At 33.8% G+C, this 16,765-nt stretch overlaps 1 protein-coding gene across 1 annotated transcript in view; it reads right to left on the bottom strand.

Moving 5' to 3' along the window:
• The window catches only part of USP38 (ubiquitin specific peptidase 38), a 34,583-nt gene that overhangs the window by 4,805 nt on the left and 13,013 nt on the right, over window positions 1-16,765 (bottom strand). Inside the window, exons 5-9 of the mRNA XM_029235921.1 lie at window positions 14,103-14,261; window positions 11,800-11,993; window positions 9,174-9,267; window positions 6,468-6,574; window positions 3,929-5,288 (exon numbers count right to left, since the gene is read on the bottom strand). Of these exons, the coding sequence (XP_029091754.1) occupies window positions 3,929-5,288; window positions 6,468-6,574; window positions 9,174-9,267; window positions 11,800-11,993; window positions 14,103-14,261 (1,914 nt within the window). The remainder of the gene's footprint in view (window positions 1-3,928; window positions 5,289-6,467; window positions 6,575-9,173; window positions 9,268-11,799; window positions 11,994-14,102; window positions 14,262-16,765) is intronic.

The following is a 16,765-nucleotide window of genomic DNA, read 5'->3' as shown; positions in this document are numbered from 1 at the left end:
TAAATATATTTAAGTTTCTAATTAAGAGTTGAGTATGTTTTTGTAATTTGCTTTAAAAAAGCACTTTGATAATGAAGCTTTAATAGCCTAAGAATCTTAATACAGGTAAATAAATAAATAACTTAATGTAAAATTTAGTGATATCTTTTGGCATTAAACAACTGGCCTGAGATTTAAAATGGAATTCAGAACAACTGCACAACACTGAGAAACTGAATTAACAAAGTACATAATGGTTTTCCTTTATAATGACATAAGGGTATTAAAATCATAATGCAAAGAATGGCTCATCACATACAAACATTGTAAAATCAGGATGTAATGGGGTAAATGGCAAGATAGAGAAAATCATGTAGAGCCAGGTTGCAATACAAATAGTTGTTACGGTTAAAAGAGCTTTTGGCATTACAATTACACAAATTAGAGTAGTTTCTGCATATTTCCAAAAGTCAAGATTGCACTGGGCCTTATTTCCATATTTTATACTGTAGAAAATTTCTATTTTAACCTAACCTTCTTACACTCCACCTCTCCAATCTTCAAGAATCATGAGTCCTATCTAAGTGCTTATTCAATATGTAGTGAGGAGGACATGTTTGAGTATACTCTATTACCTTGAACATAAGCCTTCTGACTGGATGTTAGAGTCTTTGGTAGTGAATAATGAATATTCTGAGTTTCTAATTTTTTTTCTGTAAAATGTACTGTTTTTGTGTGACTCTGGAACATTGCCATACTCCTTTAAAAATGTATCATGTATCGTTATTTGAGTATTGTTTAATACAGTAAATTTGAAAACTTTTTGAGTAAACTTCCCTCTAAAAATCAGTACTGTTTTTTCTTATTCTGTATCCTTTAGGAGTCTGTAATAAAAAATTTTTAGAAACTTACTTATTTAAACTCATACAATCATTTGGACTACCCAATTAATACACCTACAATTTTAACTACAATTTACTGTTGGTCCTTTATGTCGATAGCAAGTTGGCAGGTTTCAAAGAAAAATGCTTTCAGCAAGATCTTTATTAACTTTAACGTAAGAAAAAGCGCTAACTCTGTGCAAAAAATGCTTTCAGCAAGGTCTTTATTAACTTTAAAGTAAGAAAAAGCGCTAACTCTGTGCGAAAAGTAAATTCAGCTCATATGAAACCTTTACTCCACAGTTTTTATTTACTAATTGTTCTATTACTGCCATGATTCTGCTGATCAGGTCCTTAAAGAATACAAATATCCTTTCTTTACATATTCTACCTTTTAGTATCCTTTACTTTATCCACCTGACCGTCAATAAACAGTCATTAAAATATTTATACAAAGGTCTAGAAGGAATAAATACAAATTTAGCAGTTGTTTCCCCTGGCAGGTGGGACTGAAGGGAAGAGGAAAATACTTCCATTTTATTAAGCTTCCTAAATTTCTATATGGCATGATTTTATAAAGATCACATCTTTTCTAATTAAAAACAAACAAGGTTACTCAACATAGTTTTGGAAGTTTTAGCCACAGCAATCAGAGAAGAAAAAGAAATAAAAGGAATCCAAATTGGTAAAGAAGAAGTAAAGCTGTCACTGTTTGCAGATGACATGATACTATACATAGAGAATCCTAAAGATGCTACCAGAAAACTACTAGAGCTAATCAATGAATTTGGTAAAGTAGCAGGATACAAAATTAATGCACAGAAATCTCTGGCATTCCTATACACTAATGATGAAAAATCTGAAAGTGAAATCAAGAAAACACTCCCATTTACCACTGCAACAAAAAGAATAAAATACCTAGGAATAAACCTACCTAAGGAGACAAAAGACCTGTATGCAGAAAATTATAAGATACTAATGAAAGAAATTAAAGATGATACAAACAGGTAGAGAGATATACCATGTTTTTGGATTGGAAGAATCAACACTGTGAAAATGACTCTACTACCCAAAGCAATCTACAGATTCAATGCAATCCCTATCAAACTACCACTGGCATTTTTCACAGAACTAGAACAAATAATTTCACAATTTGTATGGAAACACGAAAGACCGTGAATAGCCAAAGCAATCTTGAGAAAGAAAAACGGAGCTGGAGGAATCAGGTTGCCTGACTTCAGACTATACTACAAAGCTACAGTAATCAAGACAGTATGGTACTGGCACAAAAACAGAAATATAGATCAATGGTACAGGATAGAAAGCCCAGAGATAAACCCACACACATATGGTCACCTTATCTTTGATAAAGGAGGTGAGAATATACAGTGGAGAAAAGACAGCCTCTTCAATAAGTGGTGCTGGGAAAACTGGACAGGTACTTGTAAAAGTATGAAATTAGAACACTCCCTAACACCATACACAAAAATAAACTCAAAATGGATTAAAGACCTAAATGTAAGGGCAGACACGATCAAACTCTTAAAGGAAAACATAGGCAGAACACTATGACATAAATCACAGCAAGATCCTTTTTGACCCACCTCCTAGGGAAATGGAAATAAAAACAAAAATAAACAAATGGGACCTAATGAAACTTCAAAGCTTTTGCACAGCAAACGAAACCATAAACAAGACCAAAAGACAACTCTCAGAATGGGAGAAAATATTTGCAAATGAAGCAACTGACAAAGGATTAATCTCCAAAATATACAAGCAGCTCATGCAGCTCAATATCAAAAAAACAAACAACCCAATCCAAAAATGGGCAGAAGACCTAAATAGACATTTCTCCAAAGAAGATATACAGTCTGCCAAAAAACACATGAAAGAATGCTCAACATCATTAATCATTAGAGAAATGCAAATCAAAACTAGAATGAAATATCATCTCACACCGGTCAGAATGGCCATCATCAAAAAATCTACAAACAATAAATGCTGGAGAGGCTGTGGAGAAAGGGGAACACTCTTGCACTGTTGCTGGGAATGTAAATTGATACAGCCACTATGGAGAACAGTACGGAGGTTCCTTAAAAAACTACAAATAGAACTACCATACGACCCAGCAATCCCACTACTGGGCATATACCCTGAGAAAACCATAACTCAAAAAGAGTCATGTACCAAAATGTTCATTGCAGCTCTATTTACAATAGCCAGGACATGGAAGCAACCTAAGTGTCCATCAACAAATGAATGGATAAAGAAGATGTGGCACATATATACAATGGAATATTACTCAGCCATAAAAAGAAACGAAATTGAGTTATTGGTAGTGAGGTGGATGGACCTAGAGTCTGTCATACAGAGTGAAGTAAGTCAGAAAGAGAAAAACAAATACTGTATGCTAACACATATATATGGAATCTAAGAAAAACAAAAAAAAGGTCATGAAGAACCTAGGGGCAAGATGGGAATAAAGACACAGACCTACTAGAGAATGGACTTGAGGATATGGGGAGGGGCGAAGGGTAAGCTGTGACAAAGTGAGAGAGTGTCATGGACATATATACACTACCAAACGTAAAATAGATAGCTAGTGGGAAGCAGCCGCATAGCACAGGGAGATCAGCTCGGTGCTTTGTGACCACCTAGAGGGGTGGGATAGGGAGGGTGGGGGGGGAGGGAGACGCAAGAGGGAAGAGATATGGGAACATATGTATATGTATAACTGATTCACTTTGTTATAAAGCAGAAACTAACACACCATTGTAAAGCAATTATACTGCAATAAAGATGTTAAAAAAAACAGAAAAAAAACAAACAAGGGCTTCTATACTGCATGTACTTGTGACTTTTAATAACTAATTTGTAACATTAGAAAGAAAATTTAGCTATATAGGTTGAACCCATTTCATATAAACCCAGATTCGAATTTCAAATCACCACTTTGTAAATTCCTTAAAAATGCAGAAGTTGGATTTCAAAATTAAGGCACTCATTTAACCACCTGTCAATTGTTTAAATATTTTCCACAAATGATGAAGCTTATATTTCCAACTTACCTGTAAATATAGTTTATTGTCTTTTGTTATAGCATCCATTAGTTCTTTCTGTAGAGGTGGGTCTCCATTTACCCAGAGTCCAGTGGTTGAATTATTCCCATTTAAACCATTAGTGCTGTTCTGTTTTTTATACAACAGCACATAAGCTGTGTCCTTGGGAAACCTACTAGTAATTTTCTGGACTGACTGAAATGAAGTAAACGTCACTCTGCTGTCATTAAATAAAAACCATTCTTTTGACATTTCCTTATTTTCCAAATCCTGTTCAATAACTGCACTGGGACTATCTCTCCCTAATAAATGACTCTGGGAGGAGGCTAATGTCAGAGTTTCGGGCTGGTGGCACATCTGGTATGAGGACTCTGTACCTGTGATGTTTCTGGCATAAGAATAGTAATGTCCGCTTTCAGAGGATACACCAGAGTGAACGACAACAGAACTCAATAGATAGGGCACCAATTTTGGGGAGCAAGCTTCTTCAGTCCCAGAAGGCTTTAATTTTTTAGCTAGATTCTCACTAATATCAGTGAAGTCAACATCTAGAGACCAACTTTCTGACAACGAAGAGAAAGAAGTAGTTCTTTTAACTGGCAACTCCAAAACCAGTGGCAGTGACACATTGTCTAGGATTTTTCTTCTCACATGATACTTCTGATCATATGAAAATCTTAGGAGAGTAAGAATAAGGTATTCAGGTTCCTCCGTGATTTGCATAGTTTTCTCGGCATTCTGCAGAGAGGCACAGTTTTCACAATAATATTGGTTGTCACCAGTAAGAATCTCTGGAGCCAAAAAATAATTTAGTAAGTCAGTTACTGAAGATGTGGTTTCACCTCCTGCTTTCTGAGGTACATCTTTATTAATAAGCATCTTGCTAGAGTCATTAGGGACAGAAGTGTCTTCACTACAGCAAAACTCATCAGGACTGTCCACCATTCTTTCATTCACAGCTGAGTAACAGGCAAAGGCAGCTGTTGATGGATTACAGACTCCTGGTTCTTTTGAAGGACCAGGTACACTGGCCTGCATTAGACCACCATCTTGTGTACTGGGTGATGATGCCGGTTCTTGAAAAGACAAGTTTTCCATAGAAGAGGAAGGACAAAAGGCAAGTGAAAGATCTGTAAAGGCTTCCACTTTTTGTGAGGTACTCCTGCAGTTCAAACAACATATGTGAGTTTGTAGTTTTCCTCCAAACATTTTTTCGATTAATGTCTTCTCACTATCACTTGTGCAAGGGGTCTCTGTTAGTACAGCTGCCTTATTGGCTACTTCTTGTAAAGAAGTTTCACTGCACCCCAGACTTTCAGAAAGCTTGTGTGAGGACTGAACTTTCAAGATCTTTTCTTCTTCATGGAGCCTGTAGAAGAGTATATCATTATATAGCTACTTTGCTTAAATTTAAATGTCATTTCTACTTTAAAATATTGGTTGCCTATATAAATAGCCAAATTATTCTTATCAAATATAATGCTTAACTAAAAAAAAATCAAGTTTCTCCTCCTTTAATCAAGAGGAATATTGAACAGTTTGAGAAGGTAGATCAGAAGAGAAGTTAGGAACTGTTCCTACACTATATTCTCATTACACTTTCGTCATACTGCTATTTTATAGCACTTATTATAGTTAATTATACATGTCCACTAACTGTCTTATATATCTTTGTTTGCCTGACACTTCACAGAAAGCCTGGCACAAAGAAACCACTCAACATATCCTTGCTGAATGGAAGGAAGGTTGAGTTCAACTAACTTTACCAGTCATTCACATAACAGAAGGGAGGCAAAGACAGGGAAATACAGGAAGATAATAGGTTTTATTAACTAAGTGGTAAGAAGACAATAAAATTTACCAAACCCACTGAATTATGAACTGGTTTAAAGAGCAGTTATTAATTTTTTTTGTCTCAGGATGCCTTTATACTCTTAAACAAAATTGAGGAACCCAAAAGCTTTCATTTATGTGGTTATACCTATTAATATTTACTGTATTCAAAAATTGAGAATAAAGGTAATAATACATTTAAAAACAATAATAAACTCATTACATGTTAATATAAATAACATTTTTTAAAATAAATAATAGTTATATTTTCTAAACCCCCGAAAACTTAGAAGAATGGCGCTGTTTTACATTTTGCCAATACTTCAAGTATCTGGCTTAATAGAAGACAGGCTGGATCCTCATATCTGCCCTGCATTCAGTCTATCGTGATATGTTGTTCTGGATGAAGTATATGAAGAAAATCTGGCCTCAACTACATATACACAGATATGCAGTTCGAAAAGGGAAGAGCCCTGAAGTGTTCTGGGAACCCCTAGGGGTCCTTGTACCACACTTTGAGAACAGCTGGTCTAAAGTAAGAAAATTTAAAAAAGAAACCAAATTGAAAACAAAAGAACACTTTAAAAAATACAATAAATGCAGGTATTTTAGGGATTAACAGTTGAAATATGTCTTTAAAGGAAACGATGTTTTGTAGAAATAATCTGTTATGAAAGAACATAATTCAAATCATAGCTTTAGAAATACTTCTTACCTGTCTAGTAGAAACCTGAGGTATTCAGAACAGTCTTGTTGTGATCTGGGGGTAAACCATGGAGGTCTGGAAGCCTCAAAGAATATCCGAGGTGCATATGCTTCTCTCTTTTGACAGAGAAAACACAAGGGAGTGATTCTCACACCATGAACCAAATAACTGAAATCTTAATATATAATGCTTAATAAAGATTACTAAAATTACACTGGCTTAACCTTTACCACAAAGTGCCAAACATGAGGGCACATGAAATTAGTTAGAAATAAATTTAGGTAACTTTCGGTCATAACTTCTTATTCTGCAGATGAGAATTAAGATCTAGAGAAACTATGGGACTTGCCCAAGGTCATATAGCTAAATTAATGGCAGAGGGGATTATATCAGAACCCAAGTCTCTTTAAATTAATATAATGCTCCTGGCATTACCCTCTATGTGCTTGAGTCCACAATTAAAAAAAAAATCAAATCTGAAAAAAATGTTAGTGAATATATATCCTGGCTAAAGTAATAAGGGGCATACTCTACAGAGCCATGCGTACTTATTTTAGGTGAAAATTTCCTTGACTGGGTACACATGTCATAAATGTACAGAATGTGAACACACTGGCTAGGGACTTTTCACTGGTTGCTGACTTTCTTTTTTTTAGTACAGAGGCAGTTTAGTGAAGTGGCTGCTAGTGGACTTTAGAGCAAGCTAGATTGAAATCCTAGATTTTGCCATGACAAAAGAACTGAAAAAGGCATCTGAAGAGTTGTGATTATAACTTGAAAATTTATAATTTATTTGTGGTATATGACAGAGTTCTCAGTTAAGGAAATTTTTTTTATCAAAATAGGAGTGTTTATGGTATTTTGAAGGAAAGGAATTTGGTGGACTGGTTGAACATGGGTTCCAGAATCATTTGGTTTACATTCCAATCTTGCTGTTTGTTTGCATGACCATGAAAGCAAGTAATGTAAGCCCCATTTCTTCACCTGTAAAATGGGTATGCTACCTTATTACCTCATAGATTGATTTTGAGGATTAAGAGATAATATATGTAAACCACTTAGCACAGGAGCTAGACAAATTTAAATGCTCAATAAATGTTAGTTTTATTAATTATAAGAAGAAAAGCCTTTTAAATTATATAGGGAAAATCTACCTAAAACAGTCCTTGTCAGGCTGCTATCAGATAGGGTCTCAACTATGACAGAACTTTAATTAGGTTCTCCTGTTAATTCCTTTTGTCTTTTATTGGGAGTTTGGAAGCCTCCTAAAATTTTTTTCCCAATAGCTCTGACTTAATAAGTTAATACAGTATATATAATGTATTAATATCTACATGTATACGCAGAGATACACACATATATATTATACAGCTGACCACTGAACAACATAGGGGTTGTTGGGGTGCCTATCCTCTGCTTAGTCAAAAACTTTACAGTATACTGAAAATTTATACTGTAAAGATATACTGTGTATCTGTTCATGTATCTGTGGTTCCGCATCTGCTGACTCAAACCACCATGGATTATGTAGTACTATAGTACATATTTATTGAAAAAAATCCATGTGTAAGTGGACTCCTGCAGTTCAGACCTGTGATGTTCAAGGGCCGACTCTATACAGTATACAGTAAATACAGACTAGTGATAAAGCAAGTGCATAAATCCATTTATTAGAAAACAATGTTTGGGGGGAGTTGCAGGGAGGAGATTTCATCTCCCTTGGTCCTGAGATGTTAAATTTAATTTATGAACATATTTCCCCCAGATAGAGAATAGTATAAATGATCCTTTGAGTATCTCATAGGCCATCACTAATCATCTCATATGTCAATCTTGTCTTGATTCTTTCCATTTAAGAAGTTATACCTGAGATATTTCTCAGCTTGTAGACAGGAAACCATTCCTATCAACTCAATTCCACTGATTCCGAGTCTATCTTCTCTTCTGGCTGTAACTACCTATTTCTTTAGACCTCTGTGAAACTAAGACAATCAGAGTATAACCAGAAAATAATATGTATTATTTATAAATGATATACATTATTCATATGTATTACTCAAAACTTAAAGTATAAGTTCCTCAAGCATAAGGATTCCTTTTTGAATGCTTATCAGACTGCATATTGTGTCTCTCAATAAATGTCTGTTTACTATGTGATGTTCTTGCCATTAGCATAAACTCATTTCCTTGGATTAATCTGTGGACATAAATGATCATCACAAAATTTTAAGCTCTAGAACTTAATAGGTAAACAGTTTATCCATTAGTTCTAGAGCTTAGAAGTGGTCATAATTAAAGGGTACATATGTTAGAAATGAGATAAAAAAGAAGCCAAGATACCACAAAATTATTTTAATTGTTCATTACTGTGAAGATCTACCGATTAGTATCTATAAACTTAATATTAAAGATTCATTTTTAACGATTTCTTCATGAAGGAGCTTAACTTTTGGATAGAAAATCAGATATATAATAATCAGTATAATGAGTCAGTAAAATATTCATCTACAAGAATGTAAAGCAGAAGGGAGAAATAAAAACTTAGAGCATATCCTGATTTTAGGCAGTATCTTTTTAGATTTCTATGTGGATTTGTTGTGCTGGGAGGATATAGATTATTTCATCAGTTAAAAATGTTCACCAAGTTTGGTATAATGTGAAGTTTAAAGAAGATTTTCAATGCAATTAACATATACACACTACACACACACTCACCTGTGTATGAGCCAAAAAGGCAAAAAGATGCTGTAATTTTTTCATTAACGAATTGCACCCATTTAGATTTAAAGATAATACTTGTCTCCTGAAACTGAAAGATAATAAAATATAATGATTTTTGTATACATGTATACACACGATGCATTTTTTTAAAAGCTAAAAGGAAGTTAGTTCAAGAACTTATTATCCTCAAAGTAAAATTTCACTTACCTGAAGGCCCTTTACCTGGCAAAGTCACTGCCTACCATGTAGTGAAGAAGGAAGAGAATGACGGTAATTGAACTCTTACTACGTGGCCTGGCAATGGCCACGTGCAGTCACATATTATTCCTATCTTCTGGATTAGCAAATAGAAATAGATTAAGCTATTAACTAATAACTTAAGTAAACAACTTTTGAATTCTTTCACATCTGCATGAAATAAAAAAATACGCCGTCATCAAAACTACTATGAAGTTAGAGTGATTTAAAGAGTGTGGTACTAGTGCCAGATGGGAAAAGAAGCTATACAAAAAACAGTATAGGAACAAATGGGTATCCATTTGGAAAAAAATGGAATTAGATTAAGATTTCACATCATCACAGATGCCACAGAGGAGTAATGAGCTAAATGTAAAATACAAAAGTACTGAAGTATTTAAAAGAAAAAAAAAGGTGGGGAAGGGGTATAGAGGGGAAGGCTTCCTAAAATTCAGACACTATAAATGATAAATAGCAGATTTGACTACATAAAATAAAAAAATTGCAAACAAAACACTTCACAAATTTGAATCATACTGACTGGAAGAAAGCATGAAACAAAGGATTATCACCCATAGTATATATAAATCAGTATGAAAAAGAAAAGGACCCAACAGAAAGGTGCACAATGGAAAGAATAGGTTATTCAAAAAAGAAACACAAATGAACAAAGAAAACTAGAGAGGGAAAAACTCTGTAAGGGTCAGCAATACACATTTTCCTCCAGATTGGAAAAAATTTTAAAGACTGATTATATCAAGTACTGCTAAAGGCATGGGGTCATAGGTACAATCATGTATTAGTATGCAAGTTCAAATGCTATAGCCTTTCTGGAAGCAATTTGGCACATCCTATTCAAAGAATATCCTCTATAACTGCATATGGGCAGAGAGATATTAATTATAAGCAAAACAATCTAATATTCATCAGTAGGAATATGATTAAATAAATCATGGTACACCTATTTACTCAGAATGACACAGTTCTGTCATTTGCACTAACGTGGGACTCTTTCCAACACAAATCATTAAAAGAAAAAAACAAGTGGCTGGAAAAGAATATATAAATAGGATCCTTTATAAACATATTTTTAAAAAAACAATTCACTAGATAAATCTTATCTCTGTACAAAAAATAGGTTTGGAACAATACAAGCAAAACTGTTAACAAATTACCCTTGGGGATGGGAATGTCTGATTTTTATTTTATGTACTTCTAGATTTATTTTTTTAAAACCACAAAGAATTTACATATTACCAAAGAAATAAAATATCTTGTCTGCTTATTCTGAGATAGTATTGGCCACTGTACAATAAGATGTGCTGTTTGAATTGTGGTTGCCAGTTATAACTGCTTTGGGTCTCTGCTTTCTCTATCATCTGTAAAATGAGACGGCTGGATTAGATGACCTCTGGTGGTGAGACATGGATTACTTTAGCTTTATGCCTAGTATCACTTGTGTCTAAGAGTATACATTTTCTTAAAAAAAAAAAAAATCCCAAATACAAACAAACCGAAAGACAAAAGAAAACACTAGACCAAATGAAAAACACCTTAGTGTTGACAGTATATTCTGAGGCCAGGAAAGAAAATAAAGCTAAACTCTTTATCTTTCAGTTTATGATTCCTCTAGGTAGGCATAAAAACTTACACAGGCTTAGAACTCAATTTGTAAACATCTTTGGTCAAGTCCCATGAATACTCTATTGGTACAGAAGAGAAAAATTCAACCATGCTTTTGCCTTCAGGAAAAGTTTATCATTATTTTGTACCTTTACAGATTGTATTCACATAGCTAACAACCTCTGATTTCCTATTTGCTTGGCTGCAAAAGAAAATGAATTTGAAAGTAAATCTGTAAGATGGCAAAGAAACATGTCTGTTTATACAGTTGTTCAGTATCTATCAACTTGGGGTGGGAAGCAGAGCTTGAATTTCCTTAACAGCAACAAAGGAGTTATTGATCTGATAAAACAGCAAAATATCTATAAGCAGAAAAAACATGACCACCTTAAAAGATACACAGGTTAAAAGAAACAGGATAATAACAAATTAGTACTTGAGGACCCTTAAATTATGAAATAAGCTCAATCAATCCCTCTGTTACATTAATAAATATCAACTTGGAGTAATTCAAAAGACTCTAAATGCAATATATAATATAAACATGAAGTAGAATTTATATAAGTTAACATTTTAGAAGTTCCTAAGCAGTAAAAGCAATTCATTTCTGAATAAGGTAATTATATGAAAATATGAATATTTCTGCCATATATAGGAAATAATGTGAAGATAATCCCACCATTTACATTTCATCAACACGCATCAATTTCTACAGTTAAAATGAAAACAAACAAACAAAAAAGCTCAAATTTAAACTTACTCTGTGGCCATAAACAATGCTTGTATAACACTGTTCATATAACATGTATTCCCTAGATTAATAAGACCAGTTTTCCCAGTTTCAGATTTTCCAGAAAGTCTAGACAAGCAAGATGCCAAAGAATTGGATTGAGAAGTCCAGGCACTTTGACTGAGAATCAGTTTAATCTTCTCTTCACTGGGCTTAGGAAAATCCTGTAGAGCATAAAGAGGAAAAGTAGTGTAAAAATATAAACTTTTTTTTATTAAGTTAACACCATAAAGAAGATTCTTCCACTGACACTTAACCTTTGTTTTCTTCCACTTAGTTTGGAAATCACTGATAATACTTGAGCAGTCATCAAAAAATCAAATTACACTACATGGCAAAAATAATTGTCTCCTAAAATGAATAAGTATCTCCTAAGGTAGAGTTTATCAAGCTGAGGAATACTCAAGAACCAGGAATTGAAGTCACATTTGAACTATTTATATTTCCTATTTGCCAGCAAAATGTTTTCAAAATAAACCCCTGACATCAGAGAGTATATTGCAGTGCTATTCAAAGGCAGTAGAATAAGGACTTAAATTAGTACACAATTGAATAAGCTTAACAAACAATTTGCTTTCAAATTTTGTAGTGAAAATAATATCTCCTTTTCATTCAATACTAATATTTACCCAGTACTAACCCTTAGAAATAAAAGCTCAAAGTAATCAGGGAATGAAAAATGAAAGCATCTAAGCACAATGACCTCTGACTTTAAGAAATAAAACTCAATCTCATGTTTAACCATATAGAAAAATTATTACAGGATACAGTTTCTTCCCTGCTTTGTGACATGTGAGATAAAATTTTAAGTGTAAGTGGTTTCAAGCATGAGCAGAGCACTGGAGAATAAGGAAAGTTGGTAAAATCATTCAGGCTTTTTTGGACTATTACCATCGAAGGTACTTAGACCTCAGAAAACATTTTCTGAAGGAATTTTAATCTTTGGATTTGATTTTGCTGTTGTTGTTGTTGACAGCTAACGGAAAGTGCTTCCCTTGGTTTAAGAGGGAGATCCTTGATTCTTCCGAGCCTATTTCAGTTATCAGAATTTTCAACATTCAGCAGTGAAGAATGACATTTAACAACAGCAATAGCTTTCATCTATGGACACAGCGACACTGCAGAAAGAGATTAACATTACTATCAAATCCATGACAAAAACTAGTTTGCAGGGCAGAAATAGAGACACAGATGTAGAGAACAAACGTATGGACACCAAGAGGGGAAAGTGGCGGGGGGTGGTGGTGGTGGGATGAACTGGGAGATTGGGATTGACATGTATACACTAATATGTATGAAATGGATAACTAATAAGAACCTGCTGTGTAAAAAAATAAAATTCTAAAGTTAAAAAAAAAAGTAAAAAAAGAAAACAAAAAAACCCTTTTATACATAAAGACATTTACTTCTGAAGTGTCAAACTGTCGTACCAGTAGTACACAATAATTGCTGAACAGTCTTGTGTTCTGGGCTCAGTTTGATTTAGCTAACTCTACAGTAAAAAGAGCATGCTCTGAATTCACTTCAGATACATAAGAAGTAAAGATAATGAGACCTTATATTTTATTTCAGATCTCAAAAAGGAACACTGTTAATATAAATGATTTCAATAACTTCTGAATACACCTAGCTGAGGCAAGTTCTTCAATTCTTTTGCTCTACCCTGATCACGCAATAAATCTACTAAGAGGAAAGTGTGCTTATTGTGACCCATTTTTCAAGACAAACAGAATCAACACTTTTTAGATCCAGTTATCTATACAAAGTTGAAAACCAGTAAGTTCACAAATAATTCAAGTAAAGATTCTATGAAATATGGACATTCATGAACAATGCATAGCAAAAATGAAATAAAAAACAGAAGAAACATAAGTCAAATATTTTATTAAACTGTCTTTCCTTGATTCGAAGACATATCTTACATATTTTAACGTTTCTGATATTGGGATGCAACTCTGATGTATGTATTAACTTAATGTAGCATTTTTTAAACCAAATCTCCCCCAAAGGTATTACAAATTTACAGGGACACCTTATCATTGTTGGCATTGTAGAACTGAAGAAATATGGTTATTTAGATTAGTTATAGTAAATAAGAGATTACTCCCTAAAAATTAATGAAACTTGATTCCAATTACATATTTTATTACATATAAAAGGCATATTTCCATAAAATAGTAAAATGAATAGCTGCTTATAGGAATGTTTCACCGCATTCATCTATCACATCATGGGCTGCAGCTCTGCAAATACTGGTGCAACTATTATCATACCTTTATTGCTTCCAGGATAGGTTCGTAGAGATCTGGAAATCCAGAATAATGATACATCATACAGTGTATCAGTTCTGTTAATTGCACTAGGAAGGTTGTACTGGAAGGCAGACCATCACTTTTGAAGGAGTGAACCAAATTAACTACATGAGGAACAATCTGAACAGAAAAGAAGACAAACATTCCTCTATTTATACAAATTGTCAACAAATCCTCTAGCCTACAAATGGAATGCAAATGTTACACAATCAGCAAATGCTTTTCTGTATGTTTAGTCACTGCCTTTTTCTAAAAAAGTTATGAAGCTAAACATTTCTAGAATATCAAGGTAAATCTAGGTTTAAATCACATATAATTGTAATTCCATATAAGACCCCTCTCCTCATTCTTAGACTCCATCTAAAACTACGGTACACAAAATAGGAGGCTTAGTCACTGCCGCCATTCTAAAAAATGGCTTAAGTTGAAAAATGTTAGGGCTATTATATTTACCAGATTGTTCAGTAGGGAGAAAGTTTTAAAAGATAAACCCAGAATTAGCTTAAGAGCTCCATCTAGTGTGAATTTTAGATTTTTCACTTGAAAGAATTATACCGGAGTGTGAACATTAAAGTCTACTTCAAAAAACCTTGAAGATAATTTATGCATGTAACTAAAATTAAAGATCAGACTTCCCCAGTGGCACAGTGGATAAGAATCCTCCTGACAATGCAGGGGACACAGGTTCAAGCCCTGGTCCAGGAAGATCTCACATGCTGCGGAGCAGCTAAGCCCGTGTGCCACAACTACTGAGCCTGCTCTCGAGAGCCCATGAGCCACAACTACTGAAGCCCGCATGCCTAGAGCCCGTGCTCTGCAACAAGAGAAGCCACCACAATGAGAAGCCTGTGCACCACAACGAAGGGTAGCCCCCACTCGCCGCAACTAGAGAAAGCCCACGCGCAAAGACCCAACACAGCCATAAATAAATAAATAAATAAATTATAAATAAATAAATAAAAATAAAATTACAGCTCAGGCTACAGCAGTACCTCTCTTTAAGATAAGGGACTACCTCTATTTTAGGGTCGGTGTCTTATGTAAGCATGGTTATCCTTGCTAACAATCCCTATGCCCCACCTCCAAAAAGAAGAGACAGTTCTAAAACTAAAGTGAATTAGAAACTTCTCTTATTTTTAAGGAATTGGGGTTAAAAATGAAGGCGAAATCTAAAATGCTCATTGCTCATAAATATGTAGAAAACTATTAATACTGATAATAACCACAACAATGTCCTTTCATTATAAAATTAGAATAAAAAGTCAAAACAGAGCCAATCACATATTTAAGAGGTTATTAACAAAATAAAATAAATTCTATTTTGCAGTAATGGCTCATTCCATTAGTACGGTGCTATACTTGTCTCAACTAATTATTAATTATAATCTGATACTACATATTTACAGTTCACATGTAAAAAGCATCTTATTTTCTACTTGTAGAACTTTTCTGTGTAGCAACATGGGAAAATATTTATTATGTAATGTTAAATTTTAAAAGAAGGATACAAAAACTGCATATAAATTACAAATATAAATACCTTGTTAAAATATACAGGGAAAAAAAGATCGTGATGGAAAACGTAAAAATTGTAGTGTAGTGAGATTGAGGGTAATTTCACTAACTTCCTATATTGTTATATTATCTTTCTGTAAAAGTTTAATTTTGTTGTAAATGAATTATACACTTATTGTAAAAAAAAAAAAATTTAACAATACAAACTTGTATGAAGTAAAAGAAAAAGTCTGTCCCACTGTCCAGTGAAAGACACTGCTTGCTGTATATCACTTCATATAACATATAACATGTCATGGCATATACCACATATACCATCTAGAACTTTTCTTATCTCAACCGACAATCGCCTCTTGCCTCAATTCATGCAAAACCTCTCAACTGGTCTCCCTGTTTCCACCTTTGCCCTTCTTCAGACTATTTTCAAAGTAGCCAAATGAACCAAATAAAAAGCAGTGTAGAACATTTTTTTTGGTTGCTAACTCGTGATAAAAGTGAAGTTATAGCTCTATGGACTTATCATCAAACAGCAGTGACAACAATTATAGTTATATCCCAATCAACTCCCTTCCTTCCTGTAGAAAGAAAATCATATTCTTAAATTAACACTGCTATTCTCATTCTGCTGTCTCTGGTTTTACTCTTGTGCTTTGAGGTCTGAAATCACACTTTAGCTTTTGCACCACTTTCTTCAATCTTACCTCCCAAAAAGGTATTAATCTGACCATAAAACTACCAGTTTCTAATGGTTCACTCTACTGCTATCATCTCTACATTTCAAAGCAAATCTGAATTATAATTTTGCTCCATAAAGCCATATCTATCAGATACTCTCTTGCTAAAATAGTCAGAAATCCAAATTATTGTTTCCTCAGAGGTGACAGGAGAGACAGAGATGGAAGAGAAGAGGAAAGAATTTTTAAAATGATTGTTTAATTTACAAATACCAAATCTTCTAAAAGCTAGTGTACAATCTTCCTAGTGTAGATTGGATCTCTGCAGTCAGATAATACACATAATTGTCTACTACTACATCCTATGTGGTCAAAATGATCACTGACGTGGAAATAAGACTAAGTTCTTCACAAGCATATAGATACACATCCAAG

The sequence above is a fragment of the Monodon monoceros genome, unplaced genomic scaffold (assembly GCF_005190385.1).
Source record: "Monodon monoceros isolate NGI ecotype Baffin Bay Population unplaced genomic scaffold, NGI_Narwhal_1 Super_Scaffold_20, whole genome shotgun sequence".
Taxonomy (NCBI): domain Eukaryota; kingdom Metazoa; phylum Chordata; class Mammalia; order Artiodactyla; family Monodontidae; genus Monodon; species Monodon monoceros.
This window is presented reverse-complemented; position numbering and strand designations above follow the sequence as displayed.